At 40.9% G+C, this 18,384-nt stretch overlaps 1 protein-coding gene across 2 annotated transcripts in view; it reads left to right on the top strand.

Annotated features, from left to right (window-relative positions):
- Window positions 1-6,746: 6,746 nt before the first annotated feature.
- Window positions 6,747-18,384, top strand: part of abl2 (c-abl oncogene 2, non-receptor tyrosine kinase) — a 33,114-nt gene continuing 21,476 nt past the window's right edge. The window contains exon 1 of one of the 2 annotated variants that reach the window (XM_058389511.1): window positions 6,747-7,374. In XM_058389511.1, the coding sequence (XP_058245494.1) occupies window positions 7,149-7,374 (226 nt within the window). In that variant the 5' untranslated portion in view covers window positions 6,747-7,148. Of the gene's footprint in view, window positions 7,375-16,304; window positions 16,504-18,384 lie in introns of those variants that run through there. The other variant, XM_058389512.1, reaches the window with a different exon arrangement.

The following is an 18,384-nucleotide window of genomic DNA, read 5'->3' as shown; positions in this document are numbered from 1 at the left end:
GTGTTCTCCTGATTTTATTTAAAAGTACATCTATAATATCATTTTTAGGTGAAGTGAACACAACATGTAAGGAATATATGTTGATATAAGGAAGAAACCTAGAGAGGAACCAGACTAAAAAGGAAAGCCATCCTCATCTGAATGACACTCATATACAAAAGGAAACATATTTATTTTATATTTTAAAATAAAAGCTGCAGATTCTTTTCATTAAAAAAGTTTTTTTCTCACAAGAACCATTCCTACAGTGTGGCTTTCCCACACACACACACACACACACACACACACTGTAGTAATGTGAGAGAATAAGGGAATAGTTTGGATCTATAAAAATGTGACTAATAATAGGAAAATGTTCTGTGGGCCTGTATCTTATAAATGTGAGAGCCAGATGTCCCCAGAGGGATAGGAACAACATAGTTTTGACCTTGTGGGGACATTTTGATTTTTGTTTAATGCAAAAATCTGCAGCTTTTATTTTTGTGTGACTTTCCCACACACACACACTGTAAGAGTAATTCAGGCTCGATGAAACCCAACTGCAGCACCATTCGCATTTTAAGTGCAGAGTAAGAGATCAACTTTACACACTCTTGGAACAGAACATTCCAGCATGGAAACAACACTTCACTGAAACAAACAAGGACACGGGTATGATGTAAGGGGTAGGTCTGCTCTCTATAATGTTTATACGATGCTTTATTTAAGAGGAGGCTAACAGAGACTACGTATTTTGTTCTTAAACGAGCTCGAATGTTGGTACTTCAGTCTCCATTGTGTTATAGGCTGATTAGCATGTCTAAATTGTCCGTAGTGTGTAGAATGGGTGTGTGAGTGTGTGTACTATTATGCGCTGTGATGGACTGGCATTCAGAGGCCATCCCCCACCTTGTGGCTCAATTCAATTCAATTCACTTTTATTTGTATAGCGGTTTTAACAATGGACATTGTGTTCAAGCAGCTTTACAGAACACGAGACAAAAAGTTCAAGATTAATTTTAGACTTTTACATTTATTTTTGTATTAATCCCTAATGAGCAAGCCTGAGGTGACTGTGGCAAGGGAAAAAAAAAACCCTTAGATTCCCCTGAGAGACGCTCCAGGTTCCCTGTGACCCTGTTTTGGATAAAAGCTACATATTGTTTCCATCTAGTGGTCAAAAGATGCCAAAACAGCCAGTTTTCCCTGATGCAGTGCCCCTGGAACAGAGTGGATTTACTTCATCCGCATACAAAGTCAACACCTCAAACTGGTTGTTGTGCTCATCAAACCATTCCTGAAAACCATTTTTGCTTTGTGGCAAGGTACATTATCCTGTTGAAAGAGGCCACAGCCATCAGGGAATACCGGTTTCATGAAAGGGTGTACATGGTCTGCAACAGTGCTTAGGTAGGTGGTACGTGTCAAAGTAACCATAATGGTTGGCAGGACCCAAAGTTTCCCAGCAGAACAGCCATCCCTGTGATGTAAAAGAAAACGTGATTCATCAGAGCAGGCCACATTCTTCCACTGCTCCGTGGTTCAGTTCTGATGCTCAAGTGCCTATTGATGGCGCTTTCAGTGGTGCACAGGGGTCAGCATGGGCACTCTGACTGGTCTGCGGCTATGCAGCCCCATACGCAACAATCTTTGATGCACCGTGTATTCTGACACCTTTCTAACAGATCCAGAATGAACATCTTCAGCAATTTGAGCAACAGTAACTCAGTTGGATCGGATCAGATGGGCCAGCCTTGATGTGCATCAATGAGCCTTGGCCACCCATGACACTGTCGCCGGTTCACCACTGTTCCTTCTTTGGACTTATTTTGATGGATACTGACCACTGCAGACCGGGAAAACCCCACAAGAGCTGCAGTTTTGGAGATGCTCTGATCCAGTCGTCTAGCCGTCACAATTTAGACCTTGTCACACTCGCTCAAATCCTTATCCTCAAATCCTCAAACGCTTGCCCATTTTTCCCGCTTCTAAAACTTTGAGGACAAAGTATATACTACAATTATTAATGAGTTAATCAGTAATGTTATATATTAATTATTGGTTATATTTGTAAGATGTGGATTTGGGCATGGTCTGCTTTCAGTGGCTACTCAGCTGCAATACTCAAGCATAGCTGGCAACCCTGATGGCTGTTTCTCAACTGAAAGCTGCTAGCTAATTCTCTCTTCTCTCTCTCTCTCTCTTCTCTCTCTTCTCTCTCTCTCTCTCTCTCTCTTTCCTGTTTTTCAAAGTAATCTCTGAAAAGTTGATTGTTACAATCATGTTACATAACCTATAACCTTCTCACAAATGTTGGCAGGATTAAGTGATCCTAACACATCACCTAGAAACACTAGATTAACTCGCTCACTACATCTCTAGTAACTAACAGATACATCTTATGTTAAGAATTTAATCTACAAGGACACAATGAAAAATGTGGTACCATGATTCTTATGTCTATTACATGAAACAGAAAGATGAAGTACAAGGATCCTCATCTCCATTAGTTTGCACTTTTCATTGAACTGCTAGCTGCTACCATCAGTGTAACAGCATCTCAGCTATTATATATTACACCCTTATCATCTCTTCTACTAGTCTATAACATGATTAGCAATGATAGCAAGGTGTCTGGCTTCTACATCAACTGGAAAAAATCCAAGGTTCTGACCCGAAATAAGTTCACCTAGGATGACTTTTTGACTTTTAAATGAGCAAAACAACCCACCCAATCTATCCACCTCGGCACTGGCATATCTCCAGATTGAAATTAACTCTAGAATTTTTATTATTTCCTGCTGCTTCTTAAAATGAAAGATTGTATGTGTAAGTGAAGGTGGGTATTTACACTCATAGTTGAGTAAACCTTTGAGAGAAGTACTTGGATGTTAATGGATCAAAAGTGATCGGACAGCCGTACATAATCAGTCAGACATGACTAGCATAGGAGCAGTGCCATCAGAAAGTATTCTTGGTCTTCTGAGCTTGCCTTGCTGAGCTGGAAGTGCCGCGATGTCTTGTTATAGCCTCCTGTCGCTTTGTAAGCATAAATTAAATTCATTTTCAGATCCTCCCTCAGTCAGATGGAAGGGTGTCCAAAACTTTTGCACATGCCATCATTTTCCCAACGTTTGCTGCAGAGGTTGTGTTTACTTATTTTTTCTTTTTTATCAAAAAGCATCAAAATATGTAATTTGGCAAGGGGTGCACAAACTTTTGCATAGAACTGTATGTTACTTAGATGGAAAAAAACAGACCTGGCTACAGTGTCGTTTCAACAGATTATAAAACTCACAACTAAACTCAGAAACAATATTAAATCCTTAAATCCTCCATCCACACCCAATTACTAAAGCATGTTGTAATGATTTCTTTCATTTCCTCCTTTTCTTTTTCTTTATTATATACAAATCAACATTATTTCAGAGTTTAGATGAAAGAAATGATTTGCGTTGCACATAAATGAAGTCTTTTTTCTAGTCATGCTTCTCCTCAGACCTTTTTTTCATGTGACACTTCTTAAGGCAATGCTCCACTTTGTCTGGTTACTGTGTAGTTTATACAATAGTTACAGAAGAGTTATAGACGAAAGCCTATGTATGGTGTATATTGGTTTAGACATTAGCAGCGATCACAGGGGTCCAAGCACCTCCAACTCTTTTGAACTGAAAAACCACACACATACTGTGATCCCTTCAACTGGGGATATTCTTAGTCTAATAGAAGGCCAAAAAGTCAACTGATCTCCAAGCACCTCAAAAAAGTATATATAGTATCTTTATATTTACATTCACATTTATGTGATGTGGCTTAGTGACTTAGAGAAGATTAGTTCATCAACATTGCTCATTTACAGTGAGGGGAAAAAATTATTTGATCCCTGCTGATTTTGTACGTTTGCCCACTGACAAAGAAATGATCAGTCTGTAATTTTAATGGTAGTCTTTTATACAGGTAAGGAGCTGAGATTACAGTAGGAGCACTCTCGGGGAGTGCTCTTAATCTCAGCTTGTTACCTGTATGAAAGACACCTGTCCACAGAAGGAAGCAATCAATCAGATTCCAAAGTCTCCATCATGGCCAAGACCAAAGAGCTGTCCATGGATGTCAGGGACAAGATTGTAGACCTACACAAGGCTGGAATGAGCTACAAGACCATCGCCAAGCAGCTTGGTGAGAAGGTGACAACAGTTGGTGCGATTATTCCCAAATGGAAGAAACACAAAAGGACTGCCAATCTTCCTCGGTCTGGGGCTCCATGCAAGATCTCACCTCATGGAGTTTCAATGATCATGAGAACGGCGAGGAATCAGCCCAGAATTACACTGGAGGATTTTGTCAATGATCTCAAGGCAGCTGGGACCGTAGTCACCAAGATAACAATTGGTAACACACTACGCCGTGAAAGACTGAAATCCAGTAATGCCCGCAAGGTCCCCCTGCTAAAGAAAGCACATGTACAGGCTCATCTGAAGTTTGCCAGTGAACATCTGAATGATTCAGAGGAGAACTGGGTGAAAGTGTTGTGATCAAATGAGACCAAAATCCAGCTCTTTGGCATCAACTCAACTCGCCGTGTTTGGAGGAAGACGAATGCTGCCTATGACTCCAAGAAGACCATCCCCACCGTCAAACATGGAGGTGGAAACATTATGCTTTGGGGGTGTTTTTCTGCTAAGGGGACAGGACAACCGCACCGCATCAAAGGGACGATGGACGGAGCCATGTACCGTCAAATCTTGAGTGAGAACCTCTTTCCCTCAGCCAGGGCATTGAAAATGGATCGTGGATGCAAAGAGGAGTGGGCCCAAATTCCTTGAGATGTGAGATGTGTGCAAACCTGGTGGCCAACTACAAGAAATGTCTGACGTCTGTGATTGCCAACAAGGGTTTGCCACCAAGTACTAAGTCATCTTTGCAAAGGGGTCAAATACTTATTTCACTCAATAAAATGCAAATCAATGTATAACTTTTTTGAAATGTGTTTTTCTGGATTTTTTTGTTGTTATTCTGTCTCTCACTGTTCAGATAAACCTACCATTAAAATTACAGATTGATCATTTCTTTGTCAGTGGGCAAACGTACAAAATCAGCAGGGGATCAAATAATTTTTCCCTCACTGTAGGTGCTATGTTTGTTGCAGTAGGAAGTTGTTTCTGATTTCCTCGCCCCATCTACCTCATACCAACCCCACCCTTTGTAGCCTATGGAGCCTTGGACTAAGACATTAGTGCTGCTCCAATCAGTGTGGGACTCATTGACTACTTCCATATTAAGTATAGCCTTGAGTTCATCCTGAACTGTATGTTTCTTGTGTTCAGGTGAAGGATAGGGGCAGCTGGGTACAACCACCCCAGATGTGGTGCTCTGTAAGGTTTTGTGAGGAACAAACATGTTCTGGCACCCTGGTAATCTGTGCTCTCAGGGATGAAAAGTGGTCTCCACTGGGGGCCAGTGTGGATTGAGCTAGGTTTCTTAAGGACAACTCTGTCCCAGTTCTGATGATTCTTTCGACGGTGCCTGAGATTAAAGGTCACTGGCAGATTCATTAACTGACATTGGCAGCATGATGCACACCACCTGCATACATCAACATAAATGATGGTTGAGTCTTATATCCTGTCCCAGATAGTCCAGCGTGGGATTATGATGAACCACATGGAAAAGCCCTTCCCTCAGCCACTCACTATAACGTAATGTTGATTTCTCAAAATTTGAGCATGAATTCTGTATTACCTGACTATAAGTGGCTTTCACTCGGTTAAATGCATGTCTAGGAGACGCATCACACATCTGCTTCTAACGGAAATTCCCAAGGGAAATCCCCAACGAGGCAGATGGGCGGCAGTGCCCTCCCCCTCCTCCAAGTCCCTGTTACACAGAACTGATGTTGATAGCGCTAGCACCACCTTCCCAGCCAGAGTGGCATTCATACCACTCCTCATTATGCTGCTGCATTATGCATAATTACGTTTTTATAACCCGTAAACCCCACCACCATCACTGCGCGCCAGTTCGTCCCTAAAGTGAGTGGATGGAATAAGGGTGGGACTAAGAGCCTACTCAGCATTATGTGTTTAACATGTATTACGCCAAGCGTATTAACAGGGGCACCAGCAGATATCCATGATATCCTCTGTACACACCTCACCAACCATGTATTCGCCCAGCAATGCCCAGCCACCCCAATACCCAAGTGGACACCACTAGGCGATTCTCTGCTAAGTGGTAATTGGATTATCTCTTCTAAATTGCCCCAGGTGTGAATAAGTGTATGAATGTATGGAACTGGTGTCCCATTTATAATGCATTCCCACCATGCGTTCCTGGGATCCATCAAGACACTGGAATGATAAAAACGGAAAAAGACGAACAGTAAAAAGGAAAAATTATGTGAAAATGCTAAATAATTTATTTATTGACTGTTTTTAATTTGTTTTAATTAAAAAATATATTAATTTACACTTGTGATTACCTAAATAGATAATCAGGTAATCAAAAGATAGATATTAAGGACCTTTGACATTTGGGGTATTCCACATTGGACTGGACTGGACTGACTGACTGACTGAATGAATAAAAAAAAAAAAATAAATAAATAAATAAATAAATAAATAGGTTAAGGAATCTCCTTATCTTTAAATAACTGGGCGGGGCAAGAGGATTTCCAGCCCTCCTGTCCGTATATTGGCCCCGCCCTGCAAACAAGCCCCTCCCCATTCCCGGTCCACACCGATTCATTGGCCCGTAAACTGCACACCACTGATTCTGCGGTAAAGATGGCGGCGTCGGAGGGGGCGCGTAGTGGTTTGAGCAAAACAGCTCGACCCCCTATGGGTCTGTTTTAGCAGGAAAAACTTCGGGATCACCAGAATAAGAAGTTCCGGTTTGCTGAGATATCGAGTGGTGCCGTTAAAGTGAACCGAACTGATTGGTGACACATTGTGCACAGTAGAGGCGCGGTGGGTGGGATCAAACACACACACACACACACACACACACCGACCGCTAGCTCTTGGGCTAGGCTATCGAGCTAAGAGGGGGTGAAGAGCACAGTCAATAGGCCGCTCCGCTGTTTCTTTTGAGGGGGGATGTGATCCAGGCGGACGCTGGTGTTTACTTGCTCCGGTCCCCGGCGGATCTTTTCACGCAACCGCGCTGGTGAAATGGGACAGCAGGTAGGGCGAGTGGGTGAGGGGGCCTCGGCGGCACTCCAAAGCCCACCGCACGGCCACTCACAGCAACCGCAGGCGCACCAAAGCAAAGGGAGCCGGGGGAGCAGCTCCGGGAGGAGACCGCGGGAAGCGACGAACACCGGGACACCAGCGTGCAGGCTCGCCGTTACCGCGAACGCTTCTGACCCTGGCATTAACATATTCACTCAGCATTCAGGTAAATCAACCCACAACAACACTGTCCAGCTCGCAGCTGTTTGTTTTAGTGCTGTCAAATCAGTGCAAGGTCATTCCAGGAATATGAGGCTCTCTAAAAGATGAGTAAAGCTAGCGGAAATGCTGCTCAGAGTTTGCTCAGGGGGTTTTGCTAGGTGGCCTGAGAAATGAGAAAACTAAACCAAGAAAAAGCGCACATTTCACTGAAGTTCATCAAATAAAGTCGGGAATATCATTAAACCCTTGTTGTGAACAACGCTTCCTGATGCTCTTCTGTGTTAATAATATATAATGAATGGGGGTCTTAGCTGTTAGCCGGACAGTGGGAGTCAGTCTGGGACTTCCTCCATTTGGATATAGAGAGAGGAAGCATGGTTTTCCTGGCATGGACTTCTGGAGATTGTTATAGTCAACCAATATTATAACGTAAAATAATGACTAGTGTATGAGAGAGAGGGATTGGACATCATGGAGGATTGATGCCATTTTATTAAGGTTTCATTTATCCAGAGCCAGACTCCATATCCACACTCATCATTTACACTTCCTTGTAACAGAAAGAGGATCTCATTCTTTCTGCATTGACAGCACTGGGTCTTATTGTGTCAGAATCTACTCAGTCTCCTCAAATTTAAGATGCTGATGAAGATACAATACCCTCGTCATCCTTACGATCATCTTCAACGTCATAACTGCTCGAGGTGATCGTAAGTATGGGAGAAACATCATATGATATTGATCACTCCGGTTCGTTTTCACCCAAAGCATTACATCTTATCTTTAATTGTACATGGATCGCTTGGTTTCATACCCAAAGCCTCCCTTTTTATGCTCATTTAACACACTCAAGTAATGTCACGGGGTCTGCTTATGGAAAAAGGCAGTATTTAAATCCTATTTCTTCGAAAAGGGAGGAAACAATCTCGTCAGCAGTAAAGCTGCAGCTTGTTGTGCATGTTGTCTAGCTCCAGATGTACTAAAAAGGCCAAAGATAGAAAAATAACCACCAACTGAAGGGATACACAGGGGCCTACTGGTTGCGCAATAGTCAAGTCATGTGTCTCCTAAAGGCAGCGAAGGCAGCTTGCACAGTTTGGAGCTTTCCGAGGCTGCCTCTATCAGTGGTCCAGGCTGATATGATATCAGAAGTGACTGATGGAAGAGAATGGGCACTTGGTTGAGAGTTTGCATCTATCACTCGTCCATCTGAATTATAGAAGGGCATTTTGCATCTCGACCGTGAACCCCTTGAGCTGGAAAAGCTGACCTACAAAGGGCATCACATCCGTTATTTTTACACTCTCATTCCCGGAAATGTCAAGTGTCCTCTCTGTAGTGTGTTTCAGGATAATGGCCTGGTGATTCTGCAGGGCTTTTGTGGTGGTGAATGGACATCTTTAACATCATCATCTAGTGTAGACATATTAAAAAAAAGAGAGAGAGAAGAAGGAGAAATCATCCGTTCATTTTTTGTTCAGCTTTCTTACAGTTAATAACAAAGGCAGGTTCATTTTCTTATTCATTCACTTTCAGTCAGTGAAGGAAGTGGAAAAACATGTGAAGGTGTGCCAATTGGTTATATAAATAATATTCAAGTATGTTATTATGGAACACTACAAATATTGCCCCAAAACTTTCCATATGGAAGGAACTTTCTCGGGTTGGTTGCATTTGTGCTTCCAAGGTGGACTGTCCTACTGACAGCTGGTCTGCTCTATATATTAGATATATTAGACAGTTTGATCTCAGCATCTCGTGGTTTTTAATGCTTAGCCTAGATCCTGTTAAGAGTCCCCCCCCCAGATAAAAGCCTGGAGCTTTAGTATGGGTGCATAAAGTCTAATCTTAACCCCCTTTGAACTACTCACAGTCCCGTCATGGCTACCATGAAATCATGTTGAATATTTCTGACTCAACATCCTTGAGTGTTGAAGGAATCAGACTGTGTTGCGTGTAAAGGCAAGCTTGACCTCGTGATGGAAAAGGCCGATAACCAGTGAACGAATGTGTGTCCAGCTTGTTAAAAGCTTGATTAAAATTCTGGATGAGGATTTGTGAGTGAATAATGATCCAGCATGCATCTGTATGATGCTGTGATGTGTCATTATATCTTAGGATGTTTGGCTGATCAGCTTGTTGAAAGCTGAAGTTTTATCCTCCTGGCTGAGGTGAGCAGGTTTTCTTCAGAGAAATCTATGCTAAGCAGAATTAACGGGGGAAAAATATCTTTCGTCACACGAGTCCTTGAAGAGTTCTCATATTTTACAGCAGCTGTCTGGTGCAGCTTCATTTCCTTGTATGCAGCCTCGTTTTGTCTGTAAACATGCTCAGAGACATCGTGTTGCTGTCTCATTTCACCACAATACACGATGCTACACGAGTGTAGGACTACATCACAAATGCCGGTTATAAAAGTAGTGTGTAACAGTTGATTTCGATAAACTTAACTACACAAATTGAAAACTGGGATCTTTGGGATATCTTTTTGTCACCTCCCTAACTGTGTAGTAGCAACGTTTTCAATAAACCTTTCGTTGTATAATTAATTAACAATACAACAAAATGTTTCAGGAAGTAATGAGGACATAACTCTCTGAAAGGAATTAAATTTAGAAGTTAAAAAAGAAGAATAAAGAATACATAAACAGTACACTGGAAACTATATACATGATTACACTTAAGTGTAAAGGTTTGATTATTGAGATATACACCGATCAGGCATAACATTATGAGCACTGACAGGTGAAGTGAATAACACTGATGATCTCCTCATCATGGCACCTGTTAGTGGGTGGGATATATTAGGCAGCAAGTGAACATTTTGTCCTCAAAATGTGTTAGAAGCAGGAAAAATGGGCAAGTGTAAGGATTTGAGCGAGTTTGACAAGGACCAGATTGTGATGGCTAGACGACTGGATCAGAGCATCTCCATAACTGCAGCTCTTGTGGTGTGTTCCCGGTCTGCAGTGGTCAGCATCTATCAAAAGTGGACAAGGAAGGAACAGTGGTGAACCAGAGACAGGATCATGGGCGGCCAAGGCTCATTTGGGGAGCGAAGTCTGGCCCATGTGGTCCGATCCAACAGACGAGCTACTGTTGCTCAAACTGCTGAAGACGTTAATGCTGGATGCTGGTTCTGATAGAAAGGTGTCAGGATCACAGTAGTGCATCACAGTTTGTTGCGTGTGAGGGTGCCCAGGTAGTCATAATGTGTGTATGTATATATATATATATATATATATATAAAATGACTGAATCATTATTTTAACGTGAGGATTAGAGCGTTCTAATCGTGATTGTACACATTTTTACATTTAAAACGGTTCATAAAATCGTTAATAAAGAAATAAAGAAAGATTAAAAAGAGAAACAAGCGGAGCTCTCTATGATCTTGTAGCAAAGAAGGGAACAAATATTTCTTCAGGAATAAGGAATCGGTGTGTTTGAAAATGTGTTTGTTAAATATAATGCTGCATTCGACTTGTCTCATCAAGTTGCTGTCTGGAACGACGTTGTTTTCCACTTGGGCACTTTTGACTGACGAAAAAAAAAAAGACTTCTCCATTTTCCTCTTTTGTTAGCAGCGAGTTCACCAGCGTACTACGATGAGTGATGTACAGCGAGCTTTGCAGTCAGTGTTTAAGGTTTACAAAGCAAACATGTTTGCTTGATGATTGATCTAAAGCAAATACTACCCCAGGTTGATGAGTAAGAATTCCAAAGTAGAATTCAATGGTTTTTCCTGGTTGGAGGTTAGGAATTACGAGTCGAATGCAGCTGTAGTTGTAACATAACGGCAGTGGTGTTGCAGTGGAAAGAAATGACTGATGTACAGACATTTCAGATCGCGAAAGATATGCTCCTTATTTACTCTGTCGATAATGGAGGACTCCTTAAATTGAGCAAAAAATAGTAAAAGTGCCATCTGTAACAAATCTGTAGTGCAGGCAATGCTTGTGATCTTGACAGAAAGAATTGTTTAATTTTTAAAAAAAATATATTTATTTTTTTGTTTTCATATCTGTTTTTCAAAATCCTTTTTAATAAATAAAATTTAATGTCCTTTCACAGATTTTTCTTTTTCTTTTTTTTTTTAATTAATCTGAAATCAAGAAATTTAAGAATTTAATAAAAACTTAAAACTTAAGAATTAAGAAATTTTCAAGATATATTTTTTATTATTATTTTTTGCAGGTTTTCCAGCTTTACTGGATAAACACTCCCTACAACCCTGCATTATAGAGCACAAGATGACTTTAAATAAAGCCTTTAAATATACTGTAGCATTTTTTAAGGTACAGGCAAACAGACGGCCATTAAAATCATGATCGTATCATGAATACTGGAATAATATGGATATTTTTTTACACCAGTATACCATCACGAAATGAGCTCTTAATGCCGATCCTGGTTAAAACAAGGCGATATGAATATACATCACTGGCGATATGAATATACATCACTGTCCTGCCTGAAATATCAGAATATTTCTCTTCATGGCCGCTACAGACACGACGACAGTGAGTCATCCAGCATCCTGTCAGGTCACCTGGCCACTTCAGCATTCTCTAGCATTACTTATTCATCAGCTCACACTTAATCTCAGCTCTGTGATGCGCTTTACCACATTATGCTCTTGTTCAGCATTCCAACATGAAGTCTATTAGTATGTAATGTTTATTTATAGCCGTTTTTCAGCCCTTTCATATTATCTGTGATCAGTGTGTTGATGAATGCATTACTGAAATGTGCTTCTCTATTATTTATAATAACAATAAACCAGCCTTACGTCACCGTAATGTATTCTCATGAAGCCATCAAGCGGCAGATAATTTGTGCGTCTCGGGATGTCCAAAGCATAAGCAGATAAACTCCAGCATTAAAGAAGAAAAAAAAAAAAGATGAATTGGATCGAAAGGATTTGAAATGAACTCTGATCTACAGGACAGCAGGGGGCATGAGAGAGCCAGATCACCAGTTAAATGAGCATTTACAAAATGATCATCTTCCCTGTTTTTGATCTTGGCTTGTACAGTGAGCGGTATAAATAATAATAGGTGTTCTGCCTTAATCTCACTTCATTGCGCCCCTCTGGTCCTCCCTGGGGTAGCTCTTCTTGATCTCCCCTTGCCACAGTGCGGATTAGTGAGAGGAAAGGAAATGATTTGCCTCTGGTGGGGGTGGAGATAGAGGGAACACCACTGTTTTGCATAAGCCTGCTTTTGCGTGTAAACAATAGCAGAGGTTCAGAGAATAATTACATCTCTGTTTAGTACCAGGAACCAACGGTCTCTGGTCCTCTTCCTGTAAAGATGCTTTAAGTAGAGACGCTGTTTCGGAGTAAGAGACAGTAATGAAGACATGATCAGGGCTGGTCTGAGAGTGTGTCTGTGGACTGGAGTGTAAATGGTGAATAAGTGCTTCTGTGTGGGTGGATCGTTCTCATCCGTAACTAAACCACGGCTCACTTTTCCATCTGGCAGTAATTATTTACACTGCTGGTGTAACTGACAAGCAAAATGTATTTGTTTATCGAATTATTTTCCTTGCATAAGCGATTCGTGCTCTGATCCATTATCAGATAACTGCTAATGATACGCTTGTCTTAAATCATCAGCATAGACTATTCTCAAATCCTGTTCATTTTTTATTTTCTATAGTCTCAGTAAAACATAACTGACCCTTTTTCAGTTGGATTCATGTCACGTGTGTATATCGGTGGAAATCTGATTTCTGGACACGTGTCTGTCATGTCAAATTGGATTTGATGCTGATTAGATCTAATATGGATTGAAAATATTAAGGGTGACAAACTCAAACGCTTCTGAAATGCAGTATTTCATGTTCATCTGCCATCTTGATGGGTTCATGCAGTGTTTCCTCTGAATAACAGGGAAAGGCGCAACCATGTTTAATTAAAGAAAAAACGTTCTGTAATCTGAACTTTTGTCATTTTACTGTAATTATTTTTCCATCTGGTGTTCCTACATATGCAACTGTATTTTGAAACCTGTGTCCTCAATCGCTGTGTAATCACCTGACATGACCGTTAAGCCTCACTTCCTCATACTGTTCATTCAGCTTATTTATTTATTTATTCTCCATTTGTGGTTCTTTGGTTCAGCAACAATCCGAAATAAATCAGTCCTAACACTGATGCAGATGCCAAAAAAACCAAACAAAAGTAATCCTCCTATTGTTATCTTTATATCTTTCGACAGACAGGGTGGCTTAAGCCCTGTTAGCCCATTCTATACCAGTTAGCCAATGCTTTTCATGTGTTTTACTGGTTATTCGGTGCACCCTCGTAATTATTTGTACTCTTTCTTCGTCTCGCCTAACAACGAACAAAACACCACGAACAAACAAGTCATACCTTCTCATATTTCATCAGCCTTGTTCTTGCAGCGGCTTGTTAGTAGTCCGGGACTGTCGGACTGTTAGATGAACATTTTTGTAACGACTCTTCAGGGGAACGTGCAAACACTTTATGTTGTGCAATCTTTTGTTGTTGCTTCTAAACGAATTGTTAGTATGAGTATAAGTGCAAGAACACTCCTGATTTTTAAAAAAGGTGATGAGAAATCTCAGATATGTGTTTGACACTTTCTGTCTAAATCAGGTCATGGAAAGTGTGTGTATAATGTATTTTTTTTAATTTCTTAAACATCAGGTTTACACTGCAAAGTTGTTAGTAGGTTGTTTGTGTGAAATGTCGCTGTTTCAGGCTATGTTTATATATGTAATTAACACTATTGTGTAGTGTACTAGGTTCAGCCTGAACATGTTGTGTTATGTAAGATAATGAATACTCCGGCGCTCAGTAAAAACCTACCGTTTGTCTAGCACACGCAGGGGAACAGGACCGAACAGAATCCTGCCCTGCAATGACCATGACCTGTGTGTCTGCTTGACTCACCAGGTTTCCAAGAAATGAGCCTCTGCTCTGGAAGCACATTAATTGAAGCAGTAAAGTATTCATGATTTTTTATTATTATTATTATTATTATTATTATTATTATTATTATTATTATTCCAGAAACTGATGCAACACTAATTGACTGCGGTCAAATCGGTTTGTTTTTGCAACCGGGAACACTAATTCCAAAGACTCCCTCAGTGCAAATTGGTTTAGAAACATAACCAAACTGTTCAAATATAAGGCTCATTTTATGTAACTATGTACACCCAAAGTCCAAGTCGATATTATTTCTAAGTAAATATGTTTTGTGGTTTGGATTAAACTAATTAGTAGAACATGTAAACAATATATACACCAACGCTTCCATCATGCGGGTTCCTGTACCCCCAGCTTGAGATCCAGTGCTCTAGACGTAACAGTAGAGTGCCTTCATTGTGATATTTTTCTGTAGGTTCGAAGGCAAGTGAGGAATGCTGTAAGGACAGATAGGAATTGTAGTCTGTGAGTACTGCACTGTGGGGGCATGTGTTTTGTTTCCTGCGTGATGTAATACAGGTGAGTAAATTGCGCAGGTTGATGACTCTGTTTCCGGGAGGACTGAGCCTTCATCGACTCATCGGTCAGAATGAGTGATGTTGCAGATTAGTTGGAGAGTTCTAGGAGAACCTCAGATACAGAGTCATGCTATAAGCAGACAGCTCTGCCTTTAGGTACACATTTGTGCTGCATAGCTAGATGCTTTTGGGCTTGATTGAGATCTAATTATTATTATTTTTTTAATTAATACGCGTTTATGGTAGCTCTGTGTGCATAAGACTGATAGATAACAGGGTTGTTAGATAGATAACGCTGATCATGATAGTTGCCTGTTTTTGCCCAAACACTAATTATAAGTTTATTCTGCCTAAACAACTGCACATCATTACTGTACACAGCAAATAATAAAGTGGAAGTTAAACAGCTTAAATATTTTCCTTTTATTAATATTGAGTGGAAATCAAACCAGCTGTGCATGTTTTACAAAATACCCAAGACATTTCAACAAAAAAAATGTATGTTGGAAAACACAGTCATCAAAATTAGAGGACTGTTACCATAGTAGCACGAAAGGAGATTACAGCTACAATTTTGGAGGGTTACAGCTGTGAAAAATTAGTAGGAAGTGTAGAGGCCACATCTGCATCCTGCAGGACATCACTAGTTTCTCACACTGCTCTGGAGTGATCTTGGGCCAATCTTCTTCCAGTCGTTTGGGAATTATGGCGGGTTTTTCTTAGCAATAACTTGGTTCCAGAAGGATTTTCAGTAGGGATTATGTCAGGAACTCTGGGCTTGGCCGTTTTATTATTTAAGTGTTCTTACCTTCAGGGAACTGCTTTACTCATGCTGCCATGTGACATGGGGCTTTATACTGCATGCTGATTGGGGGATGCTCGCAGGGAAGGAAGGAGATGTTAAAGGAGGTTCTGATAAATATTTGCATTCACCCTGCTACATGCCTGTATAGGAGGCCCAGTTCCCACTGCAGATAACATCCCCAAACCATGACGCTTTCTTTTCCACTGACTTTTTTCCCCATCTTTCCACAGTTTGAATGAATGTTTCCCATCCAAATAAATGCTACTTATTTCTCATTACAAAACTGGACCATTTCTCACTTTGTGTTCACACAACATGCTGAAAGTTTTGGGGATGTGTGTTTCCTCGGCTGGTTAGTGAGCTTCAATAAGGATTCACACGAAAGTTGAAGCTTTTGGAATCTGATCTGTTTGAAGAGAGTTCCCAGATGAGGAGGTGAGCACGCTGATAGACTAAAGAACTAAAGCGCTGCTGCATTGCTTACTCTTAGGTAGCGATAATACAATAGCTGATTCCCACTGACACTGTTAAAAAGCATTGGGGGTTGTGTAGGAGACAAAATGAGTCAAATCTGATGGGAAAAATAGTTTCAACCAAAAGAATGATCTTGGGCATCACCAGAGATCACATGTTAAATATAAGGGTTAATGTGCAAATCATTCAGAATGGATTGTTCCTTTAAACACACCCACGGTGACGATTGCATACCCCAGTTCTCTGTCGGAGAGAGTGTCGGTCAGTCTGTAATTACGACACAATGGCAGTTGACACACAAGAAGTTTGATGAGAGCGAGTGTGGCGATTATCGTTTCTGGAGGATGTGGAAACCTTGGACAACCAACTGTTCAGGTATGAGTGAGCCAGATCTGGAGTCTAAAAGCTTTATATTTTTCATATCGCTGCCTCTAGAGACAAAAGGAGTGAGTGAAAGTAAGTAGAAGTTTAATATCCTGAATGTCCAGGATCTTAAGTGCTCATGTTAGTTAATCTCTCTGTGGCCATGATATCATATGCTTCGTCGTTGCCTGCTGTTTGTGGCTAGCTTCTCATGCCAGTTCCCATGATGCACGGACTTCTAGAGACTCAGAGTTTCTTCATCCGCAACACTACAAAGAACACTCTGATTTGCTTACCAACTTCCTCAGGACTGGTAATTCAGTTCCAGTAACTGAAGATCATTTTGTTCTGGGTTAAAATGTTAGTTCCTTCATGTAGAAGTGTAGTTTTGTTATCCAGCCAGCAATTTATCCATTCTGAAATAATTCATTCAATGCTTTTAAGGTAAATTGGTCTATCTGTTTACGCCGACAGTATTTTTATAAAAGTTATGAAGAACCCGCTTCTCAGCAACCCATGGATCGATCTATTTCTGTCCACGGTGCAGGAAATCGGGCAGTGCAACTCTAAATGAAACTTGCTGACCCGCACTAGTTTCTCCTTGTTTCCTCTTTCTCACATGACCAGCATCTTTGAGTTGAGTCATTGCAGTAAGGGAACAGCAGTATAATGCTGATCTATCCAACTGCAATGCTTCCCCTTAGAAACCATTTTTCATTCTGTCCTTCCTTCTGGAAATAGATGGTCTAGGACATTTTGATCAGCAAGACTATAGATCACCCTTTTCCACGCTAGTTCGTGCGTGCCATTAAGGCAGCAGCGTATGAAATATTTTGCCAACTGGGCCAGATCAGTGGCTGAAATGAGTTGGATGGAAAGTTTTACAGAGCATCCCATTTAAACTCTGTGATACCAGCCAGCAGCCTGTTTATACACTTGAATAAAACTAATGCTTATGCCAAATCCATGAAATTTGTTACTTATTGTAATGACCATGTTTCAATAGATCTATTGTTTGTCATGCTAGTGCTTTAAACCAGAATTCACCTCAAATCCTAACCACAATCTAGCCATATCTAGCAATCTAGCCTTATCTAATTTGTGTCTTGTGCTACCCAAATATAGTTTATGCCTGTTTGATTGTTTGACTGTATGTTTAATCCACTGTGATACCACACTCTGGTTTAGACCTAGGTTTAAATAAAGCACTTATTATAGCTGAAAAACCGAACCAAGCCCCAAACATTAAGACAAATTAACAACATGCGTTCTGTCCTGTTTCTTTTTTCGATGCCAAGACCTAGGTTCACAAGATAATTTGCTCCTGCTGAGTCTGCTACACACTACAATTTGGCTGTTACTGGGGCAGGAGACAGGTTTCCAGTTGCTCCGGACTGGCCAGAATGTCCCTAAGCTTTATAATTTGAGTATCTCTCGCTGTCTGAATGACTTTTCACTTGTCACTGTGTGCCATGTTGAATTTTGTTATACAGTATAAAGGAAGTTTAGTTTTCCCTAAACGTAACAGACCCCCATTCTGTCACAATAAACATAGTAGTTGATCTGCATGCTCATGTTACAAGAGCCACGCCCGTGCAAACAGCGTCCGCATCACCTGGTAGCCGAAGATGGGCAAGCTATATGTTTACTATCTCAACACGATCCTGGCTTGGACTTTCCCTGTAGCCCAATCACCCTGCCGAGATGAGCCGTGCCTTGAGAAGTGTCTTCTGGGGTTGATGCCGTCTTCACCTCAGTATCAGTAGAGTCCGGTTCAGTCTCAGTTTCTGCCAGCTGACAGGCTTTAAACCAACCCTGGCAGCCACTCTTAAAATCTAGTGGGCGTGGACAAGTTAACCTCATGAAATCTGCCTTTGGTACCCGGGTGGCTCT

The sequence above is a fragment of the Hemibagrus wyckioides genome, linkage group LG05, assembly GCF_019097595.1.
Source record: "Hemibagrus wyckioides isolate EC202008001 linkage group LG05, SWU_Hwy_1.0, whole genome shotgun sequence".
Taxonomy (NCBI): Eukaryota; Metazoa; Chordata; class Actinopteri; order Siluriformes; family Bagridae; genus Hemibagrus; species Hemibagrus wyckioides.
The sequence above is the reverse complement of the archived record's forward strand: the minus strand, read 5'-3'. Positions and strand labels throughout refer to the sequence as shown.